We start from the raw sequence: 20,157 nt of genomic DNA on the forward strand, positions 1-20,157 counted from the left end.
CTTTTTTTTTCAGCGGACAACGGCAAACAATTCGTAGAGGAGGTGGTTGTGGAATCGTCGCTGACTATCAAGACTCCTGCGAACCGCCAGGCGAGGACCAACGTCAGAACCAACCTGCAGGACGGTACTAGGATCGCAGAACTGAAGAAGAACTAAAACAGAAGATGCAAGAATAATAATGAAAGATGGAAGTTAAAAAAGTTCCAAATAAATCTTAAGCACTTGACATAAACTTGGAGAATCTGTCAAAAAAGTTGTGAATAGCCTATTCGCCACTTTATCAGAAAGTGGTGAAACAGGCCCTAATAAAATTAAGTGTCACTTAACATATAAATTAACATGTTATGTGACACTTAATTTATGTACTGCCCTAATTTTTTTAAGTAGCATACTAGAAAATGCTGATATAAAACTTATCCTAAAAATCATAAAGTCGGAATATGCCAGTAAATTTTCTCTATCACCCCCTTCCAAATTCAACAAAAATGCGGTAACCCAAAGATAAATAAACGATTTAAAATATTTTTTTGTTGTTTTATTAATAAGTAACATGCTGATTGGAATTGAAACATTTTCACATACAGCTAATGAATGCTGAATGCTTATTATTAATACAGTGCTGACCCAAAACTTGATCCACCCTGGTGTTTTATAAAACTAAGTAAAGATTTGTTGGTATACGACTTTTCTATGACCATTGAAAAATCAATTATTTTTTCTTAGAGACAAGAATATCCAGAATTTTTTTTTATGTTTTATAAAAGACCATAAAATAAGCTATCTTACATCTATTTACTGTCTTCAAAAATTCCTGATATTTCAGAAACCACAAATATCCTTAGGTCGTATTAACGTGTGTGTTTGAAAATCTACCATTTTTAGAAGCTCATAGCTAGGCAACGATTAGAGATAGATACAAAGTGTGAAGGGGGTGACAGACATGCGAGTAAGTACGCGGACTTATGGCTCGACGACCTTACTCGCCTGTGTAAAGCTCGCGTACTTAAAGATTGGCGCGTAAGTTCGCCGTCTTGGAATTTTACTCGTAGCTCGTATGTCTGGCAGCACTGCCAGTCGCGAGCCGCGAGGCAGTGTTGCCAACACGACTGATACAAAATTTGCTAAACTACTGTTAAAATTTACTGTAATTAATGCTAAAAATTATGCTAACATTTTTCAGTCAAATAAAACGTTTTTAATTTTAAATCTTTAATAATCAACAAAATCTCAATTTATTTTATGTTATCAAACAAAATATTAATTTATTGGTGTTCATCGATAGCTGATGCTGTTGATGTACCTACATGTAGTCGTAGAAAATTCATTGTCCAAACTATAAATCTCCTTGGAACCATGAAGTTAATATACCTAGCGGAATAGAGCAACAATTTCGAGCTGTCAAACGAAACCGAAATTGGTTTTCATTTGTGTGAAAAATATGTACGTACGTATACATTTAAACTTTTCGATTTAGTTTTTTCTTATTAGTTTTTAAAACGTAATATGATATTATTCTTAAATAACACAAAGCTTCTTCCGTCGACAACATGGTAACCCAGTGTACTCGTGTTTACCGACGCGAGCCGAGTAAGTTCGCGGACTTAAAACCCGCGTACTTAAAGTTCGTACGTCTATCACCGACGCGAGCTGAGTAAGTTCGCGAACTTAAAACTCGCGTACTTTAAGGTCGTACGCCTGTCAGGCACTTGAAGGACAAAGTTTTAAAATTTTATTAGCTTTTCTTATGTGGTACAATAAAATTTCGTACGAAGCACCGTTTTCGAAAATTAATCAAAAAAACAAAAAATTGGTCCATCTTTTCCCCCTTCCCCTCCGGCTCACCTCGGAGGGTTCAGGACTTTTAGTACCTTTGTTTATCTTCTAACTAGTCCAAACAAAGTTCCGTAGTCATAATTTCTGCTTTCGACTTTTCCAACCAGAATCATTCGTTTACTAGGCTATTAATATATTACTCAACACATATCAAAATTAAATATATATACATATTCTAATAGCGATCTAAAACTTTGCTATTAAAATTCTTGTAGGAATTAGAGTAAATATGAATACTACTACTGATTAATTTATATGAACATTTTCATTTCGAATGGTGATGATAGTGCTGATGATGATGATGACTGTTTTAAGAAGTTCGTAGCCGGTGTATTTGATGGATTAGCCAAAAACACGGGCGTAATGTATGCATAGAGCGGCACGCGAACTGACGGACAATGAGATGCGCACGCGCACCGCATAACACCGCCGGTACAGGGTGCTCGGTTAAAGACAAGTCTAACTGCCTTCAGAGTCATATTCCAACGATTACTTAACTTTAATTTAATATAGATTTTGGCATAAGCTCCACGCATTTCTCTAAAAAATTCTACAATAAATGAAAATATTTAAGTATAATATTCAGAATTGATTTTATTACAACCCAAGCAGCAAAACAGTCGAATAAGGATTTTTTTACTCAGCCTTTAATCGTATAAGAGCCGGGTAACCGTTCATAAAACACCTATTTATCGTATAATAGCGGTTATCTCGACTATTTGGCAATATTTGCTAATGTGTGCTTTAAGGACGTCGAATAAACGTTTACAGCACTATGTTTTAGCCCTTTTACTCCACCTTTTAGCAGATGCTGAATTAATATGGCTAAAATACTCATTATTCGATCGTTTGATCTCTAACAGTCGTATAATAGCTGTAGAATAGATGATTCGCTGAATTGGGTGCTTTTATACAGCCGTTACTCAGCTATCTTTTATGTTTCTATAAAAGCTCTATAAACGCAATCGAATTGCTTATGGCAACATTTCTGCTGTTACTGCACGCTTACAGACTAACTCTTATAGTAGAATTAAAAACGTTCGTATAGGAGCTGTAGTGTAATTAAGAGCTGTTATACGATATTTACGAAGCGAACCCTAAATCCTGTTATCATGGCGACACCTTGTGCTATAAATGTGGTGACCAGCACTCTTACTCGACTTTTAATGGAATAAGTTAGCTGTAACTGCAACTAGATTATCAATGTGGACAATGGCAGTAAAAAAATATATTTTAAGTAAATTTAATTATATTAATTAGTCTTCAAATTTAAGAAAATAGGCAGCGCATGAATGTTTATGTAAAAATGCCTTTGGGTTTATCAATAAAGCTTGTTGCGCATGATGTTTTGGAGTAGCTACACGAACAGTAAAAATAATCACATATTGATTTCTCAAAAACTTGATAATATAAATAAGGATTGAGATGTAGTTTAATAACTATAATTTTTTTACATTAAATTTATGTAGCACACAAGCTCGCACTCTTTACAGCACTAATTTGTCGAGTAAAAGCATTCTATTCGCTGTTATAGAACTAAAAAGGAGAATAAAAGCAATTCGTCTGCTATTATAGCACACTTTATCTGTATAATAGCAAATCAATTGCGTTTATTGAACTAAATATCCTATATACGCATTTTGGTTACTCTTAAAACTCTTTTAGTGTTTTCTACCACTTTTACTCAAATCTTACAGCATCTTTTTGTTGCTTACTCAGCGCTTATTCCACTTTAATAGGACTTTAGTCTGAATAATTTGCGCCTTTTTCGCGTCGAGTAAACGTTTACAGCACTTTTACTCGACTGTTTTAAGAATTTTTATAGAACTTAAAGCGAAAACAAGAACGTGCTCTCGACCATTATAGCACGTCCATTTGCTGCTTGGGAATATTATTTTTTTTCTAAACGTCGTTAAACAAAGCTCTTACCTAACCAGTAAGTAACTAAAAAAAATGAGTGAGACACACGCTTTAACAAAAATCATATTTTTAACTATTGTTAAAAAATAACGCCTAACTAAAATAATCAAATGTTAGAACATCACACATTGCTAGTATATTTTTAATTGAACAACAGATTCCCACGTTAGAACAACTTTAAAAAATGTTTCAATTTAATTTAGGACAACCCAATCTGTTCGTTCAAATCGCTTGAACGTAACGTAACGTAACGAGAAATATGAGCAATATATTACGTCTGATGGATATTTAAAATACATGATTTCTCACCGATCGTATTGGCTTATTCGAGCTATCGAATTATAAGAGTGACAAAACAGAAAGCGTCGTTGTTGCACCCTAAGGGTCTAATATGCATTTCTAAATTTGTATAGATTTGACAGACTTGCGTGATAGTTGCGCAATTTGCAAAACTGTCAATTCAGTTCAAATTTAGAAATGCATCAACGCGTCCTGCGTAGTTGATTCGATGACAAGAAAACGGGCTACCGATACCGAAACCGGTATGGCTTTTTCAGAACATCCTGTGGAGCCGAATCTGTTGTATTTGAATACAATCACCGTCCCCGTTACGGCGGTCGGCGGTCCAGGTTGCGGCTAGAGCATCTTCCGAGAACCCCGCATCGACATGCACGACGCGCCTACCACCAAATGTTCATTTGGGCCATGCGGATCTACATTATTTTATTTATTTATTTATATTTAGTACACAAACACAAACATAATCGGTCTTACTCTATATTCGATAACCGTACATTTGGCTATGATAATAAATGTCCTTTGGGGCTTAAAAAATCATATCATCTTTTCATTTAATCTGCTTGACAGTTCGAGCAGAACATACAATGATGATAATCTACAATGTAGAGTTTACGTATGTTTAAATTTTACATCACCTGCTTACACGAAATTCTAAAGTATAACTTAAGTAATCTCTGGCTGATTCGCTGCCAGTTACAATTTAAATAGAATAAGTAAAAAAATTGGTCGTTGTTAAGCATTTGTGTACAGCTAATCCACAAACATTTGGTGTTGTTTAATGTGTTATGAATGCAGTCTTATTCTAAATGTAAAATGATCTAAAGTACATGGCTGCATTCATAACTCAATACGTATTTTTTGTAGGACAGTACACAAAATGCTTAACAGCGTCCAATTTTTATTTCTTTTAGCTTTGTAGTTGTAGGTAGTTCCCGAACCGGTGGTAGGCAACGTAGTTTCTTCGTTCGACTTTCAAAAAGTGATACCTATTTTTAATAAAAAGATATTTTATTTTATTTCTATTTATTTATGTAGATTTTAACGAGTAAGGTGGGATTTCACCAGTTACACTTAAATTTTCGTTTTATAAAACTTAGTTCTCACTGAACGCGTTCATGCGGCGACGTAAATCTCGTTTTGTTGTTGTATTTCACAAACTTCTTTTGATCGCGATTAATAAATCTAAGATTACGTGACGTCACGCGATGAGGGTACATGTTTTCATCATTTTCGAGCCTCTTCTCGTTAATTTAACAACAAAATAGTAAAAAACAATACATATTATACTAACGAAACACATTTTCATTTTTGACATTTCTTATCGTCGACACTACACTGACAGGACTTAAACGGGTTTTATGAAGTAAATCGCGAACATTGGGCGTTCAGAAGATAAAACTCGGATTTGTTGTGAACTCGTTCAGTTTATGTCGGTGAAATGCAATTCGGTGTTATTTAAACGCGATTATTCGTTTAGGACCGGTTCAAGGTGCTCTGAACGCGTTCCATTTCTTTGGTAAAATCGCCCCTTAGAAGATATTTAAGCTTAGGTATATGAACATTAAAACTTATAAGTTATAACTTACGAGTTACGACTATGTGTTCTAGGTTCACTAATACACGTGTAAGTGACGCTCAATGAGTTAACAAGCATACTACCTAATTTGATCTTAGATTAGATTTTGAACAGATCTTAGATTAGATTTTGAACAGGCAGACAGAAGATCTGATATAAGTGTCACATTATAATGTAATGTTTAAGAAGTGTGAAGCTTCATTTATATCTATTCGTCTTGCAGAAGAATACAAGCTATGAAGCTTTAGGTATTTACTATTTAAATATTATTTTAAATACCTAAAGCATATGTATTATTGTCTACCTATCTGTTACCTATTCACGCTTAGCCTCTAAAACGATTCAGAGGGGTATGGAGTCCCGAGAAAACACATACAGACATTTTTTAGCAGGGAAAATGTTTCTCTGCAGCTAGCTAAGGTAAAAAACCTAACGAGTGTAACTGAGCCTTAAAATATCGGAATCAACGCACGTAAAGTTCATTCCGTAATATGAATTTAAAGATGTTTAAATATTCGATACCTTATAATCAAGGACACACCTTATTTTATTATATTTTATTGTAACAAAACTCAATTTGAATATTGAAATAATTCGGCACACCTGTGCGTTTTTTTCTGAATCCATTGTTTTAGGATTTATTGTATCATTTTTTAAAACGCAATCTTTGGTGTCCTTGAAATTATTTTTGAATTAGGAATCACGAATTAGCATAGTACTTTATTTTAAATTATTGACAGTAACATCGATAGAATGTGAGAAGAATAATAAGTACTTATAAGCGTAAAACTCCTTAAATTAATTTACGTGATGTTTTTACGACTAATAAAAACTTCAAGGCGTTACGTTATTTTGGATTCCGCCCAAAAACGGTTTTGCACTTGTTAAAACGAGTCTTCATAAAATTATGCATTTTACGGACGTTGAATTTAAACTCTAAGTCTATGCATTTTGAAAATGATTGCTAATGCCGAGTGCCGATTGCGGTTAAAAATTGTGTAAATTTGTGTACAATTTATTTTTATGAACCCTTTTAAATCCATTAAGGACGTCCACCTACGAAAGGTTATGAAAAATTTTAATGCATACTACAGTGGATACTAAAAATTCAAGTACAATCACAGAATAAATATTAGTATAGTACAATTAAAATTGTTTGCTCTATCTTTAGTCTTTACCTAAAAAATCCACTAATAGAATTAGTACATATTAATGTTATAAAGTGGAAAGATTTATTGTCTTCTTTGCAACGAATAAGCTCTCATTGTGATTAAATTGCAAACAGACTGAATTGACCATGGGGCATGGGGCAAAAAAATTGACAGGCTACTTTTCATCACGAGAAACAGAACATCTTACTTAAAGGTACAATTTAGTGGAAAGATTTAGAGGAAAGAGGCAGATTTCAGATACCTTTTAATATCATGATATACCTACAGGATGACTCCAGCAATTTCGTTGTGCCAAAATTTGAATATCACGCAGGAGCCCGAGCCACAGACTTTTCTGGAATCAAAAGTATCCTATGTCCTGTCTCGGGGTTAAAAGTATCTCCACATCATATTTCAGCAAAATCGGTTTAGTGGTTTGGGAGTTAAGAGGTAACATACAAACAAGACGGACAGACAGACAGACAGATAGACACTAGACAGGCTCACTTTCGCATCTATAGTTATTAGTATCACTATAAAAATAACACGTCCGACATAACGTGACCAAAACTGTGTGAGGTATTTCCACCATTGTTGTTGTTATGGTATGAATCGACGATGATATAATCGTGCGTCACCAGACGACATGAGACAACTCAGTTACTTGGCTTGTCTACACTTGAGTATCTCTTATCAGAAACTTTTAAGAGGAATAAAGTCGAGTCCCAAGCAAGACAATTTATATTCCGGGAAAATTATTGTGTGGAAAATCCACACAATAATTTCATTTCAGTACAAGTATCAGGCGAGTAAATTAAATCTATATACGTCTTTTAATTACTCGTGTTCAATTTTATAAGTACCCAACATGAATACCTAATTAACTGTCCAGTTTATTGTTACTCTAACGGCACAAGTAATAATTTAGGTTTTTACATAAGCTCTATTTTACATTTTCAGTCAAACTCATAATTTAAAAAGAATATGTAAAGTATTAATAAAATCGAATGCGGCCGTAAGCTTATTCAATATTTTGGGCTCTAGCAACTACCTCACTAACTTTGATAAAGTATTAATATTTTCCTCATAACACCTCATAAAAACCATACGTGATCTACCATAGACAAATTAACAACAGGAGCACGCGACGCGTTGATCTGTCCATACGACATGTCCATGTTAATGCCCAAACACAATGGACAGGAAAATGGTGGCACAGGGTAGCTGCGGACAGAAGAATTTTATGACTAATAAGCCTAAATTTTGATTATGAATAGACATGATGAGTTGATGAGTAATTCAGTGGCGAGGTCGATAAAATATGAACCTAACATTGAAGGATGAACCTAACCTACGGAAAGACTCACGTGATAGTGAAATGTGTAAATTATTGTTTTCTGGAAACAGTAAAAGGGCTAAATTTAAGACAAACTTGGTGGCATATTCTTTACGTTAGGAATTCCAAAAAAAGAAATTCCTCGCGAAAGCGACGCTCAAATATACAGAGTGTTTCAAATAGTAAGCCGAAAGAGAGTGACACTGCAGGGGGTCATTCTGAACAACGAAACGCCTCCGTGGTCCAATGGTGAAGAGCGTGGCGCTTGACTCGGAGGTTGTGGGTTCGATTCCCGCGTTGGAAACATGTTATTTCCAAGTTTGGTTAGGACAATGCAGGCTGATCACCTGATTGTCTGACAAGTAAGATGATCCATGCGTCGGATGGGCATGTAAAAAGTCGGTCCTGCGCCTGATCTCTCGCCAGTCGTGTCGGTCTTCCGTCCCACTGGGTTATGAGAGAAAAAAGAATAGAGAGTGCTCTTGTGTACTGCGCACACACTTGGGCAACTATAATACTACTCCTACGTAACTGACCTGGTTTCAATGAAACCGGCCACTGTCACCGAAACCGGTGTGGGTGCTATTATAATTATTCTGATCAATTTTTGTTCTACGATTTTTGGAAATTCTTTTGTAAAAGGGTTTCCACCCGTTCGGCTTACTATACCTTATTTTGAACACCATGTATGGTAATTTGGTTGGGTTTGGGTACATTGGAGAAAAATAGCGCGTACTTTTAAACGTATACGGGCCTATAACAACTTTCGTGTAGGTAAGTATACTCGTTCTGAACGAGTTTAAAAATTCTTAACTTAATTCTTAACTTAACTTCTTAAAATAAAAAATTGGAGGAAACTTCCTAAGTTCATAGTATAATATAAAAATAACTAGGCAGTTCAGGAAATACATACATACGGGTCGAATTGATAATCTCCTTTTTTGAAGTCAGTTAAAAAAATGATTTCTCTGTGTCTAGATGCACCTATTCCTAACTAATTTGACGTCAAATGATATGCATTGAATGCACCTTCCAGGAACGAAGCCTGTGACGTCACAATCTGTATTCGAAGCTTTTTACAATGTTCATCGATAGCAATCATTAAGTGCTTCGAAGAATCCATTAAGGTCTTTCCTGCTTTTTGTACGTAGGTTTGTACTGTTCTGAATGCATTACGCAAATCAATTTTAAAATACAACGTATGTAACTAGATGTTGCTCGCTACTTCTTTCGATCTGAAATCGTATATTGCCCGAAAATTATTATCTAATAAAATAGACAGACAGACAAATTAACATAATCATTTAAGTAGTTCATCACTACTTAAATGATTATGTTCTATTTTTGCTGAAATTTAAATTTATGCAGGAAACATAACATGATTTTATTCTAATATTATATTTTAATAAAAAAATTAAAACAAGATTTTTTTTATTCTACAATATTATTTACATTAAGTATATTTTGTTTATGAAGCGCAACAACTCTTATTAGTCTTATTACTCTCTCTATAGTTGGCGGAAATTTACTTGATGATAATATGCTATGATTCAACCATTTTGTACGGACACAGCATTCGTAGCAGGTGTCCCATTAAAATACTATCAAAATTACAACCATGTTTACTATAGTGATATATCGCTATAACGGTGATGGAGAAGGTCCTTGCTCTGATGGTGATTGGTATCGTTATCAGCAAATCTGACAGCTGTAGACAGACCGTCTGCAATAACAACAGTTGTAACTTGTACTGCATTCGTAGAATCACTGCTATAAATAAAATACCGCGTTTTCCTCACAGTTTTATGGGTAGTTTGTCAATTATAGGTAATTTGAGTTCGCAGTAAAGATGGAGATCAAGATTGATGTTAGCTTTGAAAATAAAAGGTAATGTTAACACCATAATCATAGGAATATTATATGAACTTTAAACTACTACTGGTCAAAGGCTAAGACTGGTTTTACTGGTCTACTTTTTTCTAAATTTAATTTAATCTTAATATTATTTTAATTTGAAAATATAACAGTTAAATTTAATTGTAATTTAAAAATATGACCTGTTGATGGGTTGAAATAAAGATTTATTATTATTAATTATTATTATTAAAGTTTAACAAAAAGTTTAAATTTAATTTATATTTACTGCATACTATTTTAACGAATTAATTTTTAAAGCGTGACTACCTTAGGCCCTAAATTGCAGAAAGAAGACATTAATCTGTTAATATACAGCCATGTTAATCGATAAATTAACAGATGAAAAAATTATAATGATTCTAGGGACATTATAATATACTGAAGACAAAGAACTCTTTGAAATCTAGATGTGTCTTTCACCAACAGTCTCCTTATCCTACGTTTAGAGCCCCCGCAGACTGCAGACTTTTAGTCGACCGATAGTTTGATGGAAAGCTTAACTTAATTAGTACGAAATACGAATATGTATGAAGGTGCGCACACTAAACGATTTGTATCGGCCGATAAATGTACTGAAACCCCTATTTGGTCAAACTTTCGGCCGACTAAAAGTCTGTAGTTTGTGGGGGCTCTTAGAGTACCTTCTTTTTGTATATGGTGAGTCACCAGGAACGTGAGGTCCACAAATTTGACAGTTATGATCGTTTAGCTGGACATTATACCTGATTTTATCAGCCGCAGAGAAAGAACGTGACTGAGTTGGTGATGACATAATCACCATAACCATGGGTCACTCATTCTGATAACTGATAAGCTTATACTGCATCACTTTATAATATAAAGAGGAAAAGTTTATCTGTTTGCATCGAATAGGCTCTGTAACTACTTGGCTCATTTTGATAGGTGGGGAAAGATATAATATTATAGCGTATCGCTATATTATATAATAATATGTATAATGTATAATATCCTTTCCCGCTCATCATCCTTTCTAATTTTTTATCGCAGGAAAATGTGCGATGATTGTGGGATACTGCTTTAAGGCGACGCCTTGATAATTTGGCTGTAGCGATATCGATTTTTCTCAGCAATGACTAAAGCTAAATTAAAGTTCATTGTCAGTATTCAATATTCATCCTGTCTTTATATTTGAATTACCCATAGCATAACACGATTGGTCAACTTTTATAACACAGAATAATTAATCAAAAAGACCTCTGTAAAATGGGATTCTAATTTTGTCAACAGAGGAGAGTGATTTAAGCTTCCAAAATTTGTACATAGATTGGTTCAAGCATACACTTTAATTTGCCCATAGCTTATATGAAATATATTTATGGTTTTTAAATTACGCGATAAAAACCATTTTGTCGCTTACGCCCTTTCCATTTCTTGCTGTTCCATTTCTTGTTTTCTATGAGAGGCCGGCCCGGCTTCTCATAGAAAACAAGCAATCTAAAACATTTCCAACACGGTTTTTTCATTTAACGCGGCGTCACCTTAGCGCGGGCGAAGTCGCGCGGAACGTCTTATCGAAAATGGCTTTGAAGCGACTTTCAGATATTTTACAGCGCTACAACCGACATTTAGTATTATTTTTGAGTTTACAAGCACAACTTGCTCAGTTACTACTTTTGGAACAATACTGTAAAAACTAAATTATGTAGAGACAACAAAAGATGACCTGGTCCTACGCTACATCCTCACTCGTCATTCTTAGCACGAAAATCTAAAAAATAAATAAAAAAAAAACGATACAAAAAGTTACCAAACTATAATTTATTGACTAGATACCAATAACGGTTGAGTCCATGTAAAACCGACGCAGACGCGGCATCGTGGACAGAATCCTAATGACACAGACAGACAGACATATAAGCCGGCCGCTCCCGGTGGGACCAACACAACTCGACAACCCGGCAACCAGCAACCAGAGTTGCCTGCAACCATGATCTGTGCCATCCTCTTAGTCTGTGCTCTTCTGGAGGTCCAGGGGTACCCGTACCCGTATTATGGCAGCAACTTCGATACACGTGAGTGCATTTTTGGTATTACAGAGAACTGAAGATAATTTTAATAACAAATTAAGTTTTAGAATTTATTGTACTTTTTATTTTAATTTAACGTCACAAGTTATTTAGAAGTATTATAATACTAATTCATTGAGAATTACCTACGTGCCTCCAGGTTTTCATCCTTTTAGAATTGAAGATTTATTATTTAGATTCTATAATAGAAGTATTATTTTGCATCAATACCTCATTAACAAAATAGGTATCCATATCAAAAATGATATGAATCAAGTTCTAAAAATAGTTTATCTCTTTCCCAGTGTCCTACGGCTCGAGTGACAGCAGCCGTGGTGGGATGGTGCTGAGCCGCTACTACAACCCCTACTACAACCCCCGCGCCGTCGGCGGAGGCATGGCCGCCTTCATGTTCAAACCCGAGGAGCAGTACCAGCCCCAGTCCAGCCAGTACTATGTACCCGACAGGAGGCGACAGACACCCCAGGAGGAGTACATCCCGCAGCAGAACGAGGTATACTACCCGCAGGTGTCTGAGCAGGTGCCAGAAAAACCGGTGGTCTTCGAACAGCCGGCTGCCCCCGAACATCCAGTGACTCTAGCTACAGATATAGCTGAACCAACTGAGAAGATCGAGGTTCAAACGACTACACTGAAAACAGCGGTTACACCTGAAATCACTGAACCTGAAATTGAAGAAGTCGAGAAACCCGCTTCCACACCCAGAAGACGCGTGACTAAGAAGAAGCAAGTCAAGAATACCGAGGAGGAAGACCAGGAGGAGGGCGAGGAGTATCCCCCAAGGATGCCCGCTGGAGCATACTTCCCCATGTTCTTTGGTTGGGGAGGACGGTCCGGGAATACTCCTCAAGGTGCCACCGCCATAGCCAACGCCTTCAGCACCGGTCGAGGGGGGGTTGCTACGAGCCACGCCACCGCATACGGACCGCCGCAACCCGAAATTGAAGAAGTACCTTCTAGTGGGAGATCAAAACTGCGACACTAGTTTTCGTAAAAATTCAGCGCCATCTAGCGTTTAATTCGTGTACTACAATAGCTTATAGATTAGCCGTGTACAAAATAATTCATGAAAATACTAATAGATGTCGCTATAATGTGTTAATTACAAAAAATAAATTGCTCAGGTCAAGAAAATAACCTTTAGGAGCAAAAACTGATGATTATTCTATGATTAAGAGTAACGTTATACAAATTATCATAATTATTGTTTTGTTTGTGCTTTTATTATACAGTTTTTTGCCATTTATTTTTAATAAATATTTTTTTCATTTCGATTTGTTTTCCTCAGTTTTGTTTAAATAATTGATTCATTTTAACATTCCCAACAAAAAATAATCAGAGTCTTAGCGGCAATTATCTTATTAGGTACGTCATATTTTCATGTTGGTATCTCCAAAAATATGACATCCCCACTTTTTGTTACTCTGGTTTACCCAAGAAAGTGATGTTACAAAAAATATAAGTTACCTACCAAATTAAGTGTCTGCAAATATAATATCATTGCTAATAAGTAATAACAGAGTTAGGTTAGGTTAAATTGTTTTTTTATACTTTTTTATTATTATTTGCATACCTACTTATCTTCTCAATTATTAATCTCTGAATCTAGATTTTCTACAGATTAGCATTTCAATATTCCGTTTAAGTTTATCAAGACGAAGCGTGATGCACCTGTACCTATGTAAAAACCACATCCGCATGCATTGTGTATAGCTAATGTCTTTAATAATATATTATAATTCTAGCAAATTGAATTAATATATTGCATTAAATAAAATACATGGCACATTGAGAAAAAATAACGTGATTACTAATCGTTTACTTCTTGAGGCTATTTTTGACTTGTCTTCTTGTATCTTGGCTGGGTTCATAAGGCTCGTTATAGTCTGTGGAAATGCTCTGTAGAAATGGAAACCTCTGATAGAGCTACGACTAGTGGGACCCGCCCAACAACATATTGTCCTAGTAGGAGGAATTTCTACTTTCTAAAATCTAGATAATATCATAATTGTAGATACTTAATTCTTTGTCTTTAGAATCACTCTAGGCTTCACGTTTTATGACACAAAGCCTGAGAGTTTTACAAGGATTAAAAATACTTCATAATATATTTAATACTGAATTGGATTGATGTAAGTAACTATTTAAGCCCGTCAAAAGAGCTATACTATACTCGGCGAAACATGGCGGTAGCGGTCATTGACTCCCTGTAAAAAAACTTGTCATTTTCTATATAAACCGCGATTAACAATCGACTAGGAACATCTGACACTTCATTTTCAATCGCGGTTTATATAGAAAATGACAAGTTTTTGACAGGGAGTTATGACTGCTACCGCCATGTTTCGCCGAGTGCAGTATAGTGAACATATGAAAATGAACTCAGACTGTACAAAAAACTCAGAAACCAGGCGTTAGTGCTTAGTTTTCAACACTTTTATTTTTCAACACAACTAAGTTATTGAACCAATAAATATCGAATTATTTTTCATTACATAATCCTATTTCTAGTAATAACACGTGCGTTTGTTTCTATTTCTTAGTAAGTTATAATATTAATTACTAACTCGTAGATCATAATAATTAATTAATCAATCAAAGATAAGTACTGGGAAATGCTATCTGTCAAATAACTAACCTTTACCACGCTACAATCTACATTTCATATTAAATGTTTGTTTATAGAAAATTCCATCGAAAATATGAAAACCCTTGGAATATACGTGTTTGATTCTTAGCATTGTTTGTTAGGATCATACGGAAGTTATATCATAATGTGTCAATCATAAATAAGACTTTTTATTAAAGTTATTTTCCTAAGCGGACCGAAGTCCGAAGCTTGAAGTTAAAAATAAACTTTAGGCGGAAAATAAAGACTGCTGACGCACTTTGTAAGTTTATTTATAGCCTAGGCTAGAGGTTTTCACTGACGAACGAATTTTGCTCAAATTTTAGCAGACATTGGGAAAATTGTTGGGACTGTTGAAACTCCAAGGATTTTACGAAATGAATTATTTTGTGACAAAATTATAATAAATAATAATAAATAAATATTTATTTCATCAAAACATTGTACACACATTATATAAAACAAATGTTGAGCTTCCCTATTAAGTACTAGTGCACCTGTGTCAGGAAAGGCCACTCTTCCTTAGCACACTCTTACTTATATTAGACTGATGAAATAGTTACAAAAAATTAGATTTAAAGTAAAGAAAACCTAATAAGCGTTGTTTCACGCCGGTTTTCTGTAAGAACGTGGTATTTATCCGGTCGAGCCGGCCCATTCGTGCCGAAGCATGGCTCTCCCACGTTTAAAAATGGTGTAAAGACTAAAGATAGTGTAAATATTATATTAAATAATTATAGTGTAAAATAATCTGTAAAATAGTAAAAATAGTGTAAATATTAAATAATTATGGTGTAAAATAATCTGTAAAATAGTAAAATAGTGTAAATATTAAATATGGTGTAATTTTTTTGTAAAATATTATAACAATAATAAGCTTTAGAAATTAAAACTTATACTAGAAAATATTCTGTTTCTTCATAATTTAGGGTCTTAAGAGGATACCACAGCGGCTAGAGAAATGAAAAAAAAGTACGTGTAATATCTACAGCTGTCTCCCTTACCTCAAGCCTATACCGCAGAACGCGATAGAGACAACTGCAGAAAATCCAGAAAATCAACGATTCGTTGTCCCCTGATTCCTTCTCCAAAACTTAACCGATTTAAGTACTTTTTTCATTAAAGATTAAAAAAAGGCTTGAGCTGTGTTCCTATGTTTTGCTTTTTTTGTATAATCTATCCAAATCTGTTTTCTGGACGTTTGAACACAGTGGAAAATCTGGCCATTTTTTTGGGTTTTTGAACGTTCATATCTTATTTAATAATTAAATTATGAAAAAAAAAGAAAACATAGGGACATTGTATTAGTGGCCGTAGATATTCAGGAAAAAAATTATAACTCTACTAGCATTATCCAGGGAGGAAACAGGGGACAACGTTTGTATGGAAAAAATGGCGGTGTGGAATCCTCTTAAGCCAGACTGTAACTTTGATTTTGCAGTCGCGTTTATTTAAAGAGAAGATTTTTAGTATTTTATTACATTTATTGTATAAATACGAGGAGAGGTAATGGAACTGACATTGGGCGAATTTTGTACGTAACTGTGCAACATTTGCTACTTTGTAGTCCCTTCTTTTTTTTTAATTTTTGGGTCATATTCTAATTTTATATGTTTTTTTATGATGATATGTTGTATGAATAGTCTTCTAATAGATAGAGTGTTGGTAATATTGTGTAAGTTCTGTGTGGAAAATCTTCTCTTTTTAAAATAAGCTACTTTTAGTAGTGCCCTTTGCGCTTTTTCAACATCAATAATCCTTGTTTTTTCAGCGCCACCCCAAACTGTAATGCCGTAAATCGCTATCGATTGAGCCAGAGCAATATAGATTCGGTCTATTATTTTTCTGGTGGTAACGTGACCAAGAAGTTTAAAGAGCCAAATAAGCTTACGTAACCTGGAGGCAACCAGATCTATTTGAGAGTGCCACGAGAGTCTTTGGTCCAGCATAATACCTAAATACTTCACAGCGTTTACTTTAGTTAGTGCAGGGCAGTTGCAATTTATGGCGCCTATTATGTTACTACACTGATGAACTCTGATGTTAAGGTCAACTTCAGGCTGAGTCTTATTAGTAAGTGCGAAGGTCACGTAGTTTGTTTTTTGGGTGTTTAGCGTGAGTAATTTTTTTCTTAGCCACTTCGATATTGTATGTAACCCATACTTAGTGTCCGTCTTAACCGCCTCCCAGGTAGTGTTTGTGAATACAACTGTGTCACTGCATATGAAAAAATAAGAGCGTTAGGTATTTTTAGATTGCAGAGATCATTTAGATAGACCAGAAATAGGGTAGGGCCGAGTACACTACCCTGAGGAACTCCGTAATCTATTTGTTTGCTGTTACTAACTAGTTCGCCGACCCTGACCCTCTGAGTCCTATTGCTAAGGTAGTCTATAAGCACTTTTAGTGAAACATCTCTAATTCCAATATATTCCAACTTTTTTACAAGGATGGGGATTGAAACTGTTTCAAATGCCTTTCTTAGGTCGAGAAAAACAGCTAGGCAATTATTTTTAGCATCTAGTTCATTAACAATTACAGACGTCAGTGCCTCAACGGCGTCTGTAGTTGATATGCCAGATTGGAAATCATATTGATTATTTGCTATGATGTTATATTTGCATAGGTAATTTACGATACGTATATTTATTATTTTTTCCACAATTTTTGAGATTGCAGTTAATACTGAGATTGGTCTGTAATTGCTAATGTCAAGCTCATCCCCACCCTTGAATACTGGCGTAATAATGGATTCTTTTAACGCAGTAGGAAAAACACCTTTCTCGAAACACAAATTTACTAGGTGACAAATGACTGGTACAACATGATGTCTAGTTAACTTAAGATAACTGGTTGAGATGCCATCCCATCTAGGTGCGCTATTAGACTTTAGGTTCGTAAGGACATTGTAAACCTCTTTCTCATCAGTGTCAAAAAGAGCGAAGGAGGTGGTTAGTGGCGAACCCGCAGGAGTAACATCGGGTTGATCAGACTGCAACAGCGGTATTTTATTTGCAAGCTCTCTACCTATGTTATTGAAGTAACTATTAATATAATTAACGGAATCCACTTTTGAGGACTTAATATGTAGCAATTTAGAGTTATCTGATTTATCTTTTTTTAGATTTGTAACTGTAGCAATACTTTTCCAAGGCTAGCTAGTGGTAGGCATCTGTGTAGCCCCGACGTTCAGAGAATATTTGAAAAAATTTATTCTGAATAAAAAATTTTGAGTTTGAGTTTGAGTTTGAGCTTCCTCGAGTCACCACCAGAATCCCGCAATAGTTGTCTGTCGTAATTTCGTTTCAACTTCTTTATTAGATTGTAACAAAAATTGCGGTAACGTCTGTAGGTGAGTCGAAGAATATCGTCTGTTGGGTTTATACGAAGTCTTAATAGCAATTTGTTCCTATGTCTAATGCACCTGAGAATTCCTGGGGTAATCCATGATTTTAAAGTACGCCTATTTTTTGGTATGATTTTAGTTTTAGTGTTTTCTTCAATTGATTCTGTAATTTTGTCTATAAGTCAAAATTAATCTCAGCCGGAGAAGAGTAGACGTGGCCTAAGATTGGGCCTCTTCTAGACTGTCAAATATTGAAGTGCAAATAATGAAAAGCGATGACGATCTACTTTTCCACGTAAAACTGATGGGCAGTCTCGGGGCAGCGATGACAGCGTTTCATTCATTGTGCGACGGACAGATAAAATATAATATTATCTTAATTATAAGGTCGGGTTGCACCAGAGGCGTGGTTAAAGTTATGGCTAATTTAACTTTAACCTTAACTTTGACCACAGAATTTGACAGAAGACGTGCTGTAGGCCTACTACGCAACGGTTTTGAGACTCAAACAATCGGACGAGAATGCCGCGTCCTGCTCTAACAACGTCATTTCACGTTTGTTAGAGTAGGATGCGGCATTCTCGTTCGATTGTTTGAGTCTCAAAACGGTTTCGTGGTACAAGCCCTGGTCCAACAAGGCTTTATAAGAACGTGGGCGGAGGCGCTGCTGGTAAAGGAGAAATTTACTGTCAAAAATGGCGTGTTTCTATGATGACAGCGTTAGTTCCTTTTTTCGCCACGTGCATTTAAAGCCTTGTCGAGCTCTATGGTTATGGTTAAATATTATGGCGTCATGATGGCGTCCATTTTTAACTTTAATCAAAAATTTGACATTTTGCATTGTAGTTAAAGTTAAAGTTGGTGCAACCCGCCCTTAGTGTATAAACAGTTTCGAGATTTAGTGCCTAATTTTTTCAATATGACAATGGAGCTTAGGTCCCGTGCAAAATGGGCCTAAGAAAATCGACGTAGATAATCTCGCGATTGCATTCGACCTACAAACTCGACTATCATACGTCTACGCGTAAATAAATTGTCCGTCTGTTAATTTATGAGTCAAGTTATAGACAATTACAATGATTGCGTGTTTACAGTGTGGCCTTCGCCTTACGATACCATCAGGTATAAAAACCAAAGTACATAATAATCTTTTTTTTTTGCTTATTTGTTTTATTAAATTTTGTAATGACTGCTTAATTGTTATGAACGTTATTGTTTACGATATTTTGTTCGAATCCGGCAAAGCCAAAAGGAAATTTTATATTTGGCGGAATGTGGTCGGAATACTACCTTGTTTGTGTACTTTGTTTTCTGTTGATTATAATACTTAGTTTCTGAGGTGTCTGGGGGTCCCGGCGCGTGCGGGAGGCGCCACCCCGCGCGTCATCCCCGCTCTACCCAACGCCGCGAAGTGACCGTTCTGCAACGATTTTAAGTGGGATAAAATATGTTATTATAAAAAATTAACACCCTATTTTTTGGCAAATGGACTCTCCTAATGATACTTAAGGCCTAAAAAAAATTTGGCCGGTAGGTTTAATTGCACCCAGTTTAAAGCTATAATATAACATATCTATCGTTCAAAATAATCTGAAGCAAGAAAATATTAATAATAGGTATATCAAGACAGCGCCAACTTTTTTTTACTTTTTGAGTAGGTAAAAGAATTTAGAATACCCATTTTTTTAGGGATCCGTAGCCAAAGGGCAAAAAACGTAACCCTTATAGATTCGTCATGTCTGTCTGTCTGTCCGTCCGTATGTCACAGCCACTTTTCTCCGAAACTATAAAAGCTATACTATTGAAACTTGGTAAAGTACATGTAGTCCATGAACCGCATTTTGATACAAAAATGGAAAAATTATTAAAAATTTTAGGGGTTCCCATAGGTACAAGTTACAACAAGTTACAAAGTTACAAAAAATTTTTTCGTCTAACCTATGCGTGTAGGGTATCTATGGGTAGGTCTTTAAAAATCATATTAAAGTTCCTAGTATCATTTTTTTCTTACCTGAATAGTTTGCGAGAGAGACTCTTCCAAACTGGTAAAATGTGTACATTACTATAAAAACTACCAACGAAAATTGGTTTGAACGAGACC

General features: G+C 35.2%; 2 protein-coding genes across 2 annotated transcripts in view; one reads left to right on the forward strand and one right to left on the reverse strand.

Annotated features, from left to right (window-relative positions):
* Positions 1-13,964, reverse strand: part of LOC121730632 — a 25,654-nt gene extending 11,690 nt beyond the window's left edge. The window contains exon 1 of the mRNA XM_042119772.1: positions 13,862-13,964. The gene's annotated coding sequence lies outside the window, so the exon portion shown is untranslated. The remainder of the gene's footprint in view (positions 1-13,861) is intronic.
* On the forward strand, positions 11,891-13,302 carry LOC121730633. Its single transcript, XM_042119773.1, has 2 exons — positions 11,891-12,066; positions 12,366-13,302. The coding sequence occupies exons 1-2, from the start codon at positions 11,982-11,984 to the stop codon at positions 13,064-13,066; spliced, it is 786 nt and encodes a 261-aa protein (XP_041975707.1). The 5' UTR covers positions 11,891-11,981; the 3' UTR covers positions 13,067-13,302.
* Positions 13,965-20,157: the final 6,193 nt, after the last annotated feature.

The sequence above is a fragment of the Aricia agestis genome, chromosome 9 (assembly GCF_905147365.1).
Source record: "Aricia agestis chromosome 9, ilAriAges1.1, whole genome shotgun sequence".
NCBI classification, from domain to species: Eukaryota; Metazoa; Arthropoda; class Insecta; order Lepidoptera; family Lycaenidae; genus Aricia; species Aricia agestis.

Excerpts from the sequence above, each read along its gene's own strand:
- LOC121730633 (XM_042119773.1), top strand. The coding sequence starts at position 11,982 with ATGATCTGTGCCATCCTCTTAGTCTGTGCTCTTCTGGAGGTCCAGGGG. Across the intron at positions 12,067-12,365 it reads TGGCAGCAACTTCGATACAC|TGTCCTACGGCTCGAGTGAC; the intron begins GTGAGTGCATTT and ends TCTCTTTCCCAG.